The sequence below is a fragment of the Phoenix dactylifera genome, chromosome 12, assembly GCF_009389715.1.
Source record: "Phoenix dactylifera cultivar Barhee BC4 chromosome 12, palm_55x_up_171113_PBpolish2nd_filt_p, whole genome shotgun sequence".
Lineage (NCBI taxonomy): Eukaryota > Viridiplantae > Streptophyta > Magnoliopsida > Arecales > Arecaceae > Phoenix > Phoenix dactylifera.
In genome coordinates, this window is record NC_052403.1 from 4,770,589 (window position 1) to 4,781,531 (window position 10,943).

The 10,943-nt window shown below is 41.1% G+C and overlaps 1 protein-coding gene across 3 annotated transcripts; it reads left to right on the top strand.

Moving 5' to 3' along the window:
• The first annotated feature begins 386 nt into the window (after window positions 1-386).
• On the top strand, window positions 387-8,481 carry LOC103708904 (U-box domain-containing protein 62). 3 transcript variants are annotated; one of them, XR_604370.4, is made up of 8 exons: window positions 388-1,127; window positions 1,211-1,490; window positions 2,681-2,762; window positions 3,464-3,521; window positions 6,051-6,129; window positions 6,244-6,339; window positions 6,416-6,486; window positions 8,038-8,480. XR_604370.4 is itself a non-coding variant. In XM_008794010.4 (8 exons), exons 1-8 carry the CDS (start codon window positions 620-622, stop codon window positions 8,162-8,164), a joined length of 1,311 nt encoding a protein of 436 aa, XP_008792232.1. In that variant the 5' UTR covers window positions 390-619; the 3' UTR covers window positions 8,165-8,481. The 3 variants fall into 3 exon arrangements, 2 of the variants coding, with proteins under 2 accessions (XP_017698773.1, XP_008792232.1); XM_008794010.4 differs by having other exon boundaries at window positions 390-1,127; window positions 6,051-6,139; window positions 8,038-8,481; XM_017843284.3 differs by lacking the exons at window positions 6,416-6,486; window positions 8,038-8,480 and having other exon boundaries at window positions 387-1,127; window positions 6,244-6,357.
• Window positions 8,482-10,943: the final 2,462 nt, after the last annotated feature.

Below are 10,943 nucleotides of genomic sequence, written 5' to 3' on the forward strand. Positions count from 1 at the left end.
GGGATCCTCTGCGGTGCGCTATGTGCACCGCGGAGCATTCGATGGCCACTATCAGTGCACCGCAAATGCCCGTGCTCGTTGAAAAATGGGAGTTTATTTATTTCTACCTGCTGCTATGGGGATCATAGAATGAGCGGTCACGATTAAAATTCCCGTGGCTGTGGTGGTCTTTCCTTGCGCCGGACCAGGTTAGTCAAATAGCTGCTGCGGGCGAAGTTACTCACTAGTCCTTTCGGTGTCTCTGCTCAACGGTCAATTTTATTCACCAACTAATCAACTATGGACGGTATAACTACTCGCCTAATCAGCGGTGGGTCTCACCATGTTGTCCGTATGAGGTACGGACAAAAATAAAAAAGCCAAGACCGGTGCCTCCGATGCGCGAATCTCGAAGCAGCTTCCATCTTGAATCTTGATGGAGGAGCCCTGCAATCCTCCTCCACCCACCCCCCGCCTTCATCCTACTAGGGTTCATTCCATCCCCCAAACGTTAAGGTCCTCGTAGATTATTCGCCCATGGGAAATCCACTTTCATCCCCCGCCATTCTTCGATTCCTCGACCAAACCCTTATCCTCGATGTCGAGAGCTTCCTAAATATGCGCGCTTTGTGGTTTTCCGATGGGATTTGAGGCACTGCGGCGCATAGGGTTTAAGGAGGCGATCATGGCGTCGGAGGAGCTGGATTTGGTCCAATCGCGGAGGGCGGAGAACGGGTTGGGCTCGCGCATGGTGTTCCACCGCGACGCCTTTCCCTTCTTCCGCGGCGACGGAGACCACGCCGGCGCGCGGAAACCGAGGGCCGTTGACGGCCCCGCGCCCGGATTCACCGTCGTTGGCGATAAGATGTCCCCCAGTGATCGAGACCCGCGATTCTTTTCGAACCAGACCTGGGGTGCCGTGAGGGACGGGGGGTCGCCCAGCGGTGACGGATCGGATGGGGAAGAAGAAGACGACGGGGAGGATAACAGCGACGACGATGACGAGGATGTCGATGAGGGGGATGGCTTGGTGTCAGTGGAGGACGGCAATAACAAGGCTAACAACAATAGCAGCGGCAGCGTGCAGAGTAGTTCGGAGAAGATTCAGGACGCCAGAGCAAAATCACAGGAGCACCATTCGTCTTCTGGTAAAAAAAAAAGTCATCCTTTTTTGTGTTTTTGGTTCTTAAAGCTACAATTCTTAGTGAATTTATGTTCATTGTTGTCCTAGGATTGATGAGAGGAGTGGTGGAGAAAGATGGGAGTGAAGGAAGAGACAATTTGGGAGTGCAGCAATACCAGCAGGGTCGGATGGATAGTTACGAGAATGCTCTTGCTGTCGTGGATCCTGAACCATACTACACCCATGTCATACATGGGGGAGAGGGTTCAACTTCTGCCCAGAAGGAGTTGGGAGGAGAGATTGGATGTGGGTTCAGTGGTAGAAGAGAGGTCGGGTCAACAGCTGGTTACTGGGAGTCTTTGAGGACGCACCTCTCGGATCCAATAACGTGAGTTTGTGATCTATCTTTATAATTTTATAAGAGCTCTGTCGATGCTTGTTGTATTATAGAAACTCCACATGTTCTATTAAGAACCGTGTAGAAGTGGATGGTGGATCTCTGAATCCAAATGCCTGGAAGCATTCTGTGTGTTTCCTGAATCTGTGCGTTTGTTGGTTGTTCTAAGTTTGCAGGTAATTGGAATTAATTGCAATTCCTAGGAAAAATGTGAAAACCTAATTCAATGCACTTTGCTTGATCTGTTTGGAGCTAGCTGGTGGATTCTTTCCCTCTCTTTTCTGTCAAGGGTGTAAACTTGTTTGAATGTCACTAGTGGGTTATCAATTGATTAGCAACTATTACTTGGGAAAAGTGGGTAGGCTACAGATCCTGTTGAAGGCCAAAGTACTGGCTTCTTATGAAGGAAGTAACTACTAAGGTAGTGGATCTGTGCCAGACCTTCACCACACGCATGCATACGTTTCTGCTTGGTTGCTTGGTCATATTAGCGCTAGTATGCATAGAGATTTGTTCACACCTATTATTCTAAGAATGCACACCACTGAACCATGATAATTTATTGCTTTAACTTTGTAACTTTGCTTGTTATTTGAGATTATAGTTTATGATTTTATATAACGAGGTCTTTTTCCATGTTAGAGAAATTCATACCCTTAGAATCTTTGGAAATTTCTACTTTGGGTACACTTTCTTAGTTCATCATCTTCATCTTACATTCTCCACTTTTATATTCATTCTTTGAAGATCTCAAATCATTTTTATCTCTAGTCTTTTATGTTCAAATCTTTTATGTCTCTTCTCAAACTATGCAAAATGGAATAACTACAATTCTGGAACTAATTATCTGCAAATGCAGCATGCACCACAAACTTTGCAAAAAGGAACATCTGTATGTATTCATTCTTAGAAGATCTCAAATATTTTATTACTCTCTTCTAAAACGATGCAAAAAGGAATAACTACAGTTCTAGAACTAGTTATCTGCAAATGCAGCACACACCATTATCCAGAAATGTGATAGTCATTAGTACCATTATCTAGAAATTATGATAATTTCAGCATGAATAACCATTCTGTTTGTGGTAAATTATGCATGTGAGATGTATTCATAAAACAAGTCACTGTTTTGGTAAGTGCTAACATTTTTGTGTACCTTTTTGCTAAATCTGCATGTGAAGAGGTGCTCTCATGGACGATGCAATGATATTATCATGCGGACATTCTTTTGGTAGTAGTGGAGTGCAGCATGTTTATAGAATGGTGCGTTCTAAAAGCATTTACACCCTATACATTTTTTCCTATCGTAACTATTTTCAAGCTCATGTAGAACATTGTCATTGTTTTTCTTTTCTGTGGCAATAAATACAATTGCTTGTTTCCAAATTTGCTGCTTATAAGTTATAAGTGCAAGTGCTTGAGCCTGAGATTTCTACAATGAATTCTGGCTGCAATGGAGAAAGCTATGCGACTACATTCGCCATATTGAAATCTTTCTGGTGACCAATATTACAATTTTTAATGAAGCATACTGTCTACATTGTAACAAGATACAAGACCTTGTTGAAAATTTCTTCCAGGATTATCTCTCAGCATTTAGACCTGAGCTCCAGATTGAAATATTTAGCCGGCTATCTATCATGCCAGTATGCTTCTACTATGTAGCAGTGAAAGCATATGGGTTGCTTTTGGGTAATAAAATTTGTGCTATAGAATTTTGACATGTTTGACACCCCCAGGAAGTGATGCCCTAAGTCTAATAAAAACATTCATGCTGATGCTAATGAACATAACTAAAATATGTGCAAAACAATATATAACAAATCCTGCTCAAAGTTAAAGTTGATAATATTATATTATTCTGCGAAAAAAGTTTTTAAAGCTTAAACTGTTAAATAGAATGACCATGCTAGAATGAAATAAACTGAAGGTGCTAACTAAGAAGTCTTGTGTTATGCATGCAGAAATATTGTTGCAAATGTGCTCAGCCAATTTCAGAAGATTCAGTCCGACCAAACTTGGGTATGGCATCAATTGTTGCTTGTAATTAAGTAGTAGATACTGACAAAGATGGACAAAGGCTTGATAATTATGTTATTTTTTGCAGTGATAGAAGCTTTAATTTCATGCCAGTTTTTGCTTTATCATAATGTTCTAATTGTTATGAGCTTTAATGCTGTAGTTGTCATGTAACAAGTTGCGTAAGATACATGGATGACTCTATCTTCTGGACATGTGCATGGAAGTCTATATGTTGGACATCGGTGCTGCTTATTCCCCTATTGAAACACATCATTTGTGTTTATAGATGGCATCATTCCAAGCATCACTTATTGTTTGGAACGGGCTATCTTCATAGCAGATGATAAGCTAACAAAGATTCATGGTCTAATGAAACACAACCATCGTATTTAAGAAAGGTATCATTCCATGCATGACTTCCCTGATGAAGTTGTGGATCTTAAAGATAACAGACTAATTGACTAGCTAAGTTGGATTGTTAAATTTTAGCTTCTGACTGAGTCTCTAGGAATGAGGATTTCTTTTTATTTTTTTTTGGGAATCAGTGCACTTACATTGATATATTACAGTTCGCTTCTCTTAGCATTTGAATGCTTCAAAGTTACATACTTTGAGGAACAATTCACTTCTGGTGGTGTATCTGCATCAATTATTTACATAGCAAGTAAGAGCTAGTATTTGAGCAAAGTGAACTTTCACGGGCCTAAAGTTATGTGAATTCTGATTAGTTGTGGTCAAGCTCTGTGATTTTGGTACTAAGTATCGTATTGATAACTAACCGGTTCGGTACGGTACAGTTGGTGTGGTATGATATGCACCCTGTATCGGAACTACTCTCCAACTATTTTTCTCACTTTTTATTTTGGTACGTCTTGGTATGGGTTAGTACACCCATTGGTATGCCTCGGTGTGGGGCGGTACAGGGCAGTACGAGGCTTGTATCTATTCGAACTTGAGTTTTATATTGGTTCCCATTCGGTATGGTACGGTACACTCCGTACCGGATAGTAGGAGGCAGTACGACAATCCATGTTTATGGTTTACATATCCTAACTATTGGTCTTGCATGTGTTTGGGTCCCTGGTCCATGTTTATTAGTGAGTAGCTGGATTATTTTTGTTTTTAAAATCTTTATGCCTGATTCCTCAAAATATATAGAACTTTATATACCTTAATTTATTGGTACCAAGACTTTTGAATAGATGGTGCTGTTCGGGATTATAAAATTCACAATTTATGGTCTACAAAGGTTCATGTTACTTAATCATAATTACATTCTTGCTAGCATCTCCGTCGTAGCTTTATTAGCAACATGTACATTGTGATAATCCTTCAATGTTTTTTCCTGATTTGGATTAACTCTCAACTCTTAGGCCTTGTTTGGTATCATTTTTTTTCTATTTCCTTTTTTAAAGACAAAAATATGGAATTCGATGCATAACATATGTTCAGCTATTCTATTTCTGTTTTTTTAAATAACTTTCACTATTTCTGGAAAAAATGGAAGTGAAAAATTTTTACTTCCACCTTTTTTGAAAGTGGGCTTTCACTCCTCACATCTTCTTTGCTATACCTTGCGATCTTGGTGCCGCCCATTCTCCTACTTGAAGCCTTCACCACCATCCTTCCTGCCGCCGCCCGCCTCTCCAGTGACTTCCTTCGCCACCTCGTCGCCGTCCTCCTCAGTCCCGCCATCTTTTACTCTACCAGTGCTTGGAGACTTGCTCATGTCAGAGGAGCCGATCAGAGGAGATCGAGCACCAGAGGAGATCATCAGAGCTCTGGTGCGTGGAGCCAGATGTGGGGACGAAGGGAGAGAAGCTTCTACCGCCAGGGCACAATGCTGGTGGGGGTTTTGATCAGAAAACGACGGTGGAGCAGTGGCGGAGAACGGCCAGGATGAAGCTGCCCTCGGGTGTGCGGTCTGGTGTCCATTCGTTCGTTCCCAATGTCCATCTTCTCTCGTCATCCATCCGTTGGTTTATTCTTGATGTCTTTATGTTTGTTCCTGGCACCCATCTTCCACCATTGTCCATTCATTCATTCGTTCCTAGCATCCGTTCTTTCATTACCGGCGTTCATCTGCTCGTTCATTCCCTCGAGCGGTGGCGTCCATCCGTTCCTAGCATCCATCAGTCCGATTGAGCATGCTCCTGTTTGAGCAGCTTCTATCACGTTGTCCCTGGTTGGCCTCCTTCCCCACTCCCCGCTCTCTCGATGCTTGCTTGGTTTCGTGCTTCCATCTTGTACCATGGCCTTTCACTATCTCGGGCTCGACGGTTCTGTTATTAAAAAGAAAAAAGAGAACCAAACATATATTCTTTGTACGAAATCTGAAAATAAAATGGAAACATATTTTTCTGTTTCCCATTTTTTTTTAAAAAAAGAAAAATAGAAATGATACCAAATACAACCTTAATCCAGTTTTGTATTTTTTCCCTATTTATAAAGAATTTGTTGGAAGTAAATATATGATTTCAGTTGATCATTAACTTCATTCTATGTTGTTTTCTTATTCCACTTTTTCAGCTCTTCGTTCTGCGGTTCAGGCTTTCTGCAGGGAAGAAGAGTCACAATCTTTGAAAGCATCCAAAAGAAGAAGAGAGAGGTTTGAACAAGTATGCCTTTTCAATAGGTTGCTCTTTGCAAAATTTAGGTTTTTTTTTTCTTTTGATGTACTCCGATGTTGTGGCATTCTAAAATTATCCTCTTCTTTATGAAGGACAAATGTAATTATGATGATCCTTTTCCCATGGATTTTTCTCGGGGTAAAGGTGTTCAGTTTCCATTTTCGGTTTCTGATCGGGTCATAATCAAGGTAAAATAACAACTTTCTTAAGCTTTATTTTACTCCATTCCACCAAATACTTTTAAATACTGTCAATTTCTCTCAGGGTAACAAGAGGACACCACAACGATTTGTTGGACGTGCCGCAATAGTGACAACACAGTGCTTAAATGGATGGTCAGTTTTTTTTCCCCAATTTCGAAGGAATGCCTATCATAACCATTTCAACTAATATGCCAGACATTTGCATGCATATATTGCAACTTTTACTTTCTTTGAGGTCATCATTTGACAATAAACTCTCTCTCTCTCTCTCTCTCTCTCTCTCTCTCTCTCTCTATATATATATATATATATATATATATATATTTATCTCTGCATATCGCGTGTTTTTTTTCTTTGCTTGCTGCTTTCTCTCTTGCTATTTCTTTCTAGAAGTACTCTTGATCTTTTTGAGAAGGGACAGGGATAGGAATGGGAAGAGGGTCAGTCTATAAGGATCAGGTCTCTTCTTTGATACTTAGAGTCGAAGACAATGTTTTGTTTGTGAAGAAATACGGATAAGCTCAGGCTGAGTAAAATCTGAGTCAAATTTTTTTTTTTTAAATTTTTTCCTTTATATTGCAAACATATGCATGTATATACATATGCAATATGCATGCATGCTTGCATGACTTGATGAGTTTGCTTAAAGCCGGTCTATGCATTAGGTGCATGACAAATGTGGATTGCTAAGGTTTGATATAGGGTGGTTGCTAGAAGTTACTTTGCCCCCCTCATGGTTTGAAATGTCACTGAAATTATGATATAATCTATAAAAGATTTTCTTTGATTCCCCATGCTCCCACACCTGAGTGCAAGCTGAAACGTGGATCAGGTCATTAGTTCTCTGTTTCAACTCGAAATGTGATGAAACAAGTCTTTTTTCGTGAGGGTTTTAAAAATAACCAAACAAATTTTGTCTCAAAATGAGTCTTCTTCAGACCAAAGTAATAATACTGCTAAAGTTGTTAAAATTGATGGAAAGCAGCCAAATCTGGTCTCCTGCTTTTAAGATTGGCTGCTGCCAAGATGAGTTAGTGTTGGCAAAATGTTGAGTCTGGGTTGGCTAAACAGATGCCTTCTCCTATCCAGGGTGATGGACCGAATACTAATGTTGGTCAAATCTTGATTTACCGAAGAACAGATGTGTTGATCAAGGGAAAATTTGGTGATTGCTCTTCTTTTGGTATCCTGATGCAAATGCTCTCATATTTGATTCCTATGTTAGAATCAAACACAATGGTTCCAACTGACTCCAATTCACCATGCATTATGTATCAATGAACCATATGGATTCATACAAAGCACTCAGACGTAATTTACTTAGAATACATTGTACATAATCAGCAATTACCCCATTGAAGTGACATATTGAACTTAATTGTTATCTTGACAACTTTAAATTGTTTTCAAATTCCTAGAGCAAGAAGTTAAATATGTTTATTGTTTTTTTTTTTTTTTTTTGCGGATAAATTTTCACCAGTCTATTGGAAGCACTGCAATTTCAGTTACTCTATGCTTGGTAAGAGGCTCATGGTCTGTACTTAGGTTGATCTATTGCACCAATAGCATTTATTGGCACCATAATTGCATGCAAGGTTGTGTTACGAGAAATCATTTCTCATGGAAGTAGCAATATATGTAGTGTTATGGATCTGATACCATCCAAGTTTCCATCATAAACAGGTATGTGGTGAAGACATTGGATAATGCGGAGAGTATCAAACTTCAGTATCGTTCCTTAGCAAAGGTTACAGATGATCAAGTATCAAATATGATCTCAGATAAAGCTCATGCACCAAATTGGCTATAAGGCCGTGATGTACAGCGGAGGAGTGATGCAAAACATTGAACTGTTGCTGAGAAATCGTAAAGCCGTTATCTGTTTTGCTGGTGAGACACATTTAATGCAAGCTCCTGTGTAAGCATGCAAGGGACCTGGATAGGCTGGTATGCTGTCTTTTTGGCAAGTGCTCTGTGGTTTGGGGTCCCAGTAATAGGGTCATTTGAAGATGTACTCTTCTGTACCTGAAGATTTTACCGGCAAATCTTGTATGATTTGACCATTAGATCAAACTTTTTTGTATCCAGCTGATTAATTGAAAGAAGCAACAGTATTCATTTTCAAATTGGCCTAAGACTTTACCCTGGATTGGAATTTTTCAAACAGACTTTACGGGATGGTGTTTTTCAAACTGGTATCAGCTTAATTGTGTCTCCAGAGAGATTGGAAGAAAGTAACTGGCATCAGCTCAATTGGCCACTGCCTGAAGAAGAGTGTCCTATTGGCTGTTGTGCAGGATGAACTACCTTAAATGTAGCAAACTGGTTCTCCATACCCATACAAATGGATGACATGCATTTCACTGCAGCTTCTAAACAAGAATATGTTAACAGATCTGTTTTGATTTCAAACATACAAGTTCTATATCCTATAAAACATTTAGGCATACATATGAATTATCTACCAAAGATGAATCATAATAAGTTAAAAGCTAGGATGCTCATATCTAGATCCAGCATTCAACTGTCATAACGCTTCAATATAAAAAGGAAACCTGCAATGGGGCAATTTCTAGATCACAGAATAAAATGAAAACAAAGTTGAAAAATTTGTGAAGCATAATATTTTGATAACTGAAATGTTGTCATCCGATCTGAGTTAATTCCATTGCTCAGGGTCTGTTCGAATGCCAGGATCTTGTGTTTTTTTTTGTCGTCTCTGCCAAAGAAGATGATAATCCATCAAATTCATCCAGTAAATCAGTAGGAAAAGAGATCAACAGCTGAGTCGGCAAAAAGAACAAAAGAAAAAACAGAGACCAGACAGAAGGATTAGGAGTTAGGAGGAGGTAATTGGGTTGGATAACAGGATAAAATTATTCCAAAGGGAGATTATGAATAAGAGCAGAAACCAGATTAGTATAAAAGGAAAAGAAACCCGACATTAGGGCTGGCAAAAAGAACAAGCAGAGGAGGTTAGATGGAAGGATTGGAAGTTGGGAAGGGGGAGAAGGGAGTGGATAACAGGATAATATTATTCCAAGCAGAGGTTGAAGCTGATTATTCTTCGAACCATGTTACTATTCTACTTTCACCAGTCCCTCAATTTTGAGATGCTACTACGATTTTCTTAGAAGCCGAGTTCATGCAGCTGCCGTCCATTCTTCACGAGTGCAACGAACGTCAAGATCCAGTTCAACTAAGAACAGTGCAAACGCCAAGAATCACGAAAGGATCTAATTGGATAACAAAAGAAACCCAACTAGAAACAGAAGGTTGCAAATATCCCGGGAAGAGAGCAAATGGTGGCAAGCTCATGAAAAGAGCTTACTCTTCATCACCACCACCTTGTCCCATTTCCAGTTTTCCTCTCCTTCCTCCTCCTCCTCTCTTTCCCGGCCAAAGCCGGAATTATGACCACCTCCTTCTGCGCCTTGACGAGCCTCCCTCGCTGCTCCTCGCTCAGCCCGAACGCGGCTGCGAGCTCCGGACCCCTCATGTTCCGCAGTAGCGAGTTCGGCCCCACGAGGAACTGCCGCCGGTTCTTCCTCACCGATGTAGTGAAGCCGAAGAACTCCCAGCGACTTCAGTAGCTTAAAGAATTAACCTGACATGAAGATGCCAAGAAAATGGAAAAGAACTTGTGATCTATCCAGGTTATATTGATCCTATTGGTATAACTACGAAAGTTATCTCAATCATTCCATGGAGTCCTCTCTCAGCTATCAAACTGCTATACTTCACAGCGGGGTGGTTCTATATACCCCCCCCCCCCCCCTATTGCTAAGGACACCCCCCAAAAACCAAAAAAAAAATACCCAAACTAACCTTTAGTGTAATTACCATATTGCCCTTGAAATTTTCTCATACACCCCTCCTTCCTCCTCCTCCGTTTCGTTTTGAAAAGAAAAAAAAAAAACACCCCTCAAACCCCCCTTAAATCCCTCGATCCATTTACATCGTTTAGGCGATCTTTGAAGGAGATTTAAGCCCCATTCGAAGCATGGACAAGCAACTAGTGATTTGGGACGAAGAATCGGCCGCAAAGGTACGTGTTCCACCTTGTTTCGAAATTTTTTTTTTTCACGGTTCGTGCTCCGTTCGGCACTGGATCGCCGAACAAAAGGCTTCTGTTCGGCTGAACAGTGCCGAACAGAAGCCTTCTGTTCGGCAACCCTCAACCGAACAGATCTGTTCGGCTGCACAGTGCCGAACAGAAGGCTTCTGTCCGGCACTGTTCAGCAGAACAGAAGCCTTTTGTTCGGCGATCCAGTGCCGAACGGAGCACGAACCGTGAAAAAAAAAAATTTCGGGAGAAGCCGGCGAGGTGGTTCCGGGAGAAGCCGGCGAGGTGGTCGGAGATCGGGAGAATGCCGGCGACGAGAGGGAGAAGGGGGAACGGGGGGGTTTTGGGCGTTGGCGAGGTGTTTTGGAGGGGAAGAGCGGGGTGGGGGGGGGGGGTTTGGGGGGTGTAGAGAGCAATTTAGGTGAGGGGGTGGGGAGGGTGGGGGGTAATTTAGGAATTTTTAATTTTTTAGGGGTGTCCTTAGCAAATGGGGGGGTGTAGAGAGTATTTAATTTTTTTTTAA